At 46.7% G+C, this 3,438-nt stretch overlaps 1 protein-coding gene across 2 annotated transcripts in view; it reads right to left on the reverse strand.

The window, feature by feature from the left end:
- Positions 1-1,494: 1,494 nt before the first annotated feature.
- Ndufv3 (NADH:ubiquinone oxidoreductase subunit V3) overlaps positions 1,495-3,438 on the reverse strand; it is an 8,652-nt gene continuing 6,708 nt past the window's right edge. For both annotated transcript variants that reach the window (XM_005360300.3, XM_005360299.3), the window contains one exon: positions 1,495-1,718. In XM_005360300.3, the coding sequence (XP_005360357.1) occupies positions 1,564-1,718 (155 nt within the window). In that variant the 3' untranslated portion in view covers positions 1,495-1,563. The remainder of the gene's footprint in view (positions 1,719-3,438) is intronic.

A 3,438-nucleotide genomic window follows, 5' to 3' on the forward strand; every position in this document is an offset into this window, starting at 1 on the left:
TTTTTTTTATCAACTTGACACAAACCTAGATAGGGTTAAACCTGGGAAGAAAGACCCTCTGTTGAAAAACCTGCCTCATCAGATTGCCCGTGGGCAAGGCTGTAGAGCATTGTCTAGACTAAGTTGATGGAGAATCAAGCTCACTGTGCAGCCATCCCTGGCTGGGTGATCCTGGGTTATATAAGAACACAAACAAATCAGTGGCCTCTGCTTCATTTTAGTTTCTGTCTCCAGGCTCCTGCCCAGTCTTCCCTCAGAGGTGGACTGTTAAGGTCTGGGATGAAACAGACCCTTTCCTCCCTAAGTTGCTTTTGGCCATGGTGTTTATCACAGTAATAGAAACCCTAAGACACCTCTGTTCCAGGGAGGAGTCCCAGTCCACACTCACATAAGCAACCCTAGTTAAATGAAGTGGCTATCAGAGTAGGAGGGAAGTTCAATGGGAGGGAGCGGGGGGCTGGAGTGGGCAATGGATGTGTGATCCAAGTACATTATATAAACATGTAAGACCAGAAGAATAAGTCTCACCACGTGATTAAAAGACCCTTGCTGAGTTGCCGAGCCTTGTGCTGGTTACAAAATCAACAGAGGATCACAGTATCGTTGGGTGAGTTTTCCACTTGAACTAACTCTGAGAAGTGTGAATGCGGGAATTCTGATGGAAGTTGGGTGGCAAGGGTTCCTCAGCTAACATGGACCTCTGCACAGCTACATCGCTCAGTGTGCTGTGGCCACCAGTCTCTGCTGTCCTGGAGGGCATCCAGCTGGCCCTTTCAGATGTGGTAGCACATGTTTGTATCCCAGAGGTAGGGAAGCTGAGGCAGGAGGGCCAAGCTGAAGGCCAGTCTGGACATTCTGTTTACATGTATATATATATGTATATATGTACACACACATGCTAATTTTTTTTGTAACATCGCAGTTAAAATCAGCGTAACTCCTACCCTTTTCTACTCTTTGTGTATATACGTTGTGTGTGTGTGCTTACTTATTTATAACGCAGTAGCTACAATCAGTATAATTGCCATCCCGTTTCTACTTTCTCTCTCTCACACATACCAGTTTTTCTTTTGTGATGCAGTAACTACAATCATTGTAACTCCTACCCCCAGTCTATCCAGGCTGTGGCTCAGATCTAGAAGTTACCACTCCATTTAACCAACACCCCACTGCCTGCCAGTGCAAAGCTGAGTGGACTGGAAGGTACCCTGCTTCTCTCTTGTTATGGATCTCTCTGGCTGCCTGTACACTTGCAATTAAACAGGGATGTCATACATAGTCATTCCTAATAGGTGAGGTCCCCCAGGCCTTGTTAGGGATGATGCAGTCTGTCGTTGTCTCCAGGAGCCGCAGATTCTAACCTGGAAGAACTGTGAACATCTCGCTGTGGCCTCTGGAGAATGCCACTGAATGATACAGACTCTACAAAAATAATCAGGGTTACTAATTCATTCTCTGGGAGCTGTGAGGGATAATAATAATGACACACTGAGCTTGTGGCTGACTTTTATTCTCACAGGCAATGAATTCATGGGACCGACATGGGGCTACTGTGAGCTGAACTCAGTGCCGAGGCGACTCTCGTCCTGAGGAGGGCTGTGGCATCCTGAACTTGGAGAGGTCCAGGTTCAGGTCCAGGAAGGTGTATGTATTGTAGTCATGATGCTGCAGGTTCTTGTAGGTGGTGGCATCCGTTGGCTCAGGGGCCAGAGTGGGCTCTGTAGAGGAAACAGACAGGAGAGAGGTCAGACACCCCTCCATCTGAGCGCTCAGGAGGCAGAAGTCCCCACAACTCCAGTCTGACGTGAGAGCAGTCTAACTAGCAGGGAGGAGACCCTGAGGACCCCCATGTCTTCAAAACAATAAAAGAATCGCCTGAAAATGCAGGCTGAGATTTATCATCTTACTGGTTAAGAACAATCACAGCACATGAAGGCAATGCTGTCATCCTAAGACACCCACCCCTGGTCCTGCCACAGAAACCTTCTTGAGATTGCATCACAGGCCTGCCAGGACACAGGATGACTCTGCTTTGACAACAAAGTGGCAGTGTCCTAAAATCACATCCCTTTGCGTATTTCATCACATCTGTTTGTGATGAAAATGGCCATCACAGATCTGAGAAAAAGCTGAGTGTCCCAATAATGATAAAAAAAAAAACAAAAAAAAAAACAAACAAACATGGGAACCAGGGAGGAAGGTGCAGTTTTGCTGTTTTAACTTTTTGGGGAAAATTGTTGCTACCTTCAGACTCATAGACAGAAATGAACAAACAAACACACACACTTAGCCTTTTATCTTAAATGGGAAAAATTAAATCTATATACCTAAATACTCGATAAACTTAAAATTCGAAGTGTGGGACTGAAGCAAAAGGACAGGGCTCTTCTGCAATGCAAATGCAACCAAACAGGAGACAAAGCTGGCGAGGGCCACGGGGCAAGGTCTGGGCTGACTTCCCAAGGCTCTAGAAATCAGGTTAATAGAGCTGTCTCAGTCTCTACTCACAGTGCAGAAAAGCTATGCGCCCTAACAACTTAAATACCTACTTCTCTATTCCAAATCCAAAAGCTGATTCTCATTATTTAATTTAAAAAGGGAAAAAGAAAGAAAAGAATGTCTACTGGAGCTGGCCTCTTCTCCACGTTGGCAAGCTGAAGCTCTTTGGGTGGTGAAGGCACACCTTCAAAGCCATGGATTACATGGTTATTATAGGGGAGGCTACAACAGATGGAGTCGGGGAATTCCAAACTCTTTCAAAAGCCGCTCACCTGCAAGCAAGGAGCTTCGGGCAAGGACCACTTGTGAGCCTTAGCTGCCAGCAAAAATGGTTTGGGGGCGGGGAGCAAGTTTGTTTCTGCAGTGTTGGAAACTGAGCCCAGGCCCTTCCTCACTGGCTGAGCCTCACACTAATCTACATCGGCAGCCCCGTGAGGATTTGTTTCCCCTAGAAGCCCCCAGTCCTGTATTTTCATCCTGGGTTTGAGGCACTCCTCTCCAGTTGAGACCAAATCTGGAAGCTGCCACAGTGTCAGAAGGGCAGGTCCCAAGGCCTTAGGATGTCTGCCGTGCACTGGTACCTGGTGTATTAGTGAGAGAAGGGAAATGGAAAAGGAAGAAAACAAATGCTGTCAGCATCCTGGAAGAGCAACAGTTAGCACACTGGGAAGGGCAAAGCCGGCAAGCAAGGGTGGGCTCGGAATGGCATGAAGGTGCAGGAAGAAGGTCTTGTTAGCAATGCTGCATCTTAAGCAACTCTCCAGAGCTGCAGATTCTAAAAATCAAAGAATTCCTGTTTTCCAGTGAGCTGCTGGAGGATGTCACACATACGCAAGAGCACACAGGATGTCAGGAGTATAGTCCTCCTCGAAAAGTTCCTCAATAGAAACTCACTGTAGAAGATGAACAGCCCATGGTGCTGTAACTGTGAAAAGACCA

Source organism: Microtus ochrogaster, linkage group LG2 (assembly GCF_000317375.1).
Source record: "Microtus ochrogaster isolate Prairie Vole_2 linkage group LG2, MicOch1.0, whole genome shotgun sequence".
In the NCBI taxonomy this organism is placed as follows: Eukaryota; Metazoa; Chordata; class Mammalia; order Rodentia; family Cricetidae; genus Microtus; species Microtus ochrogaster.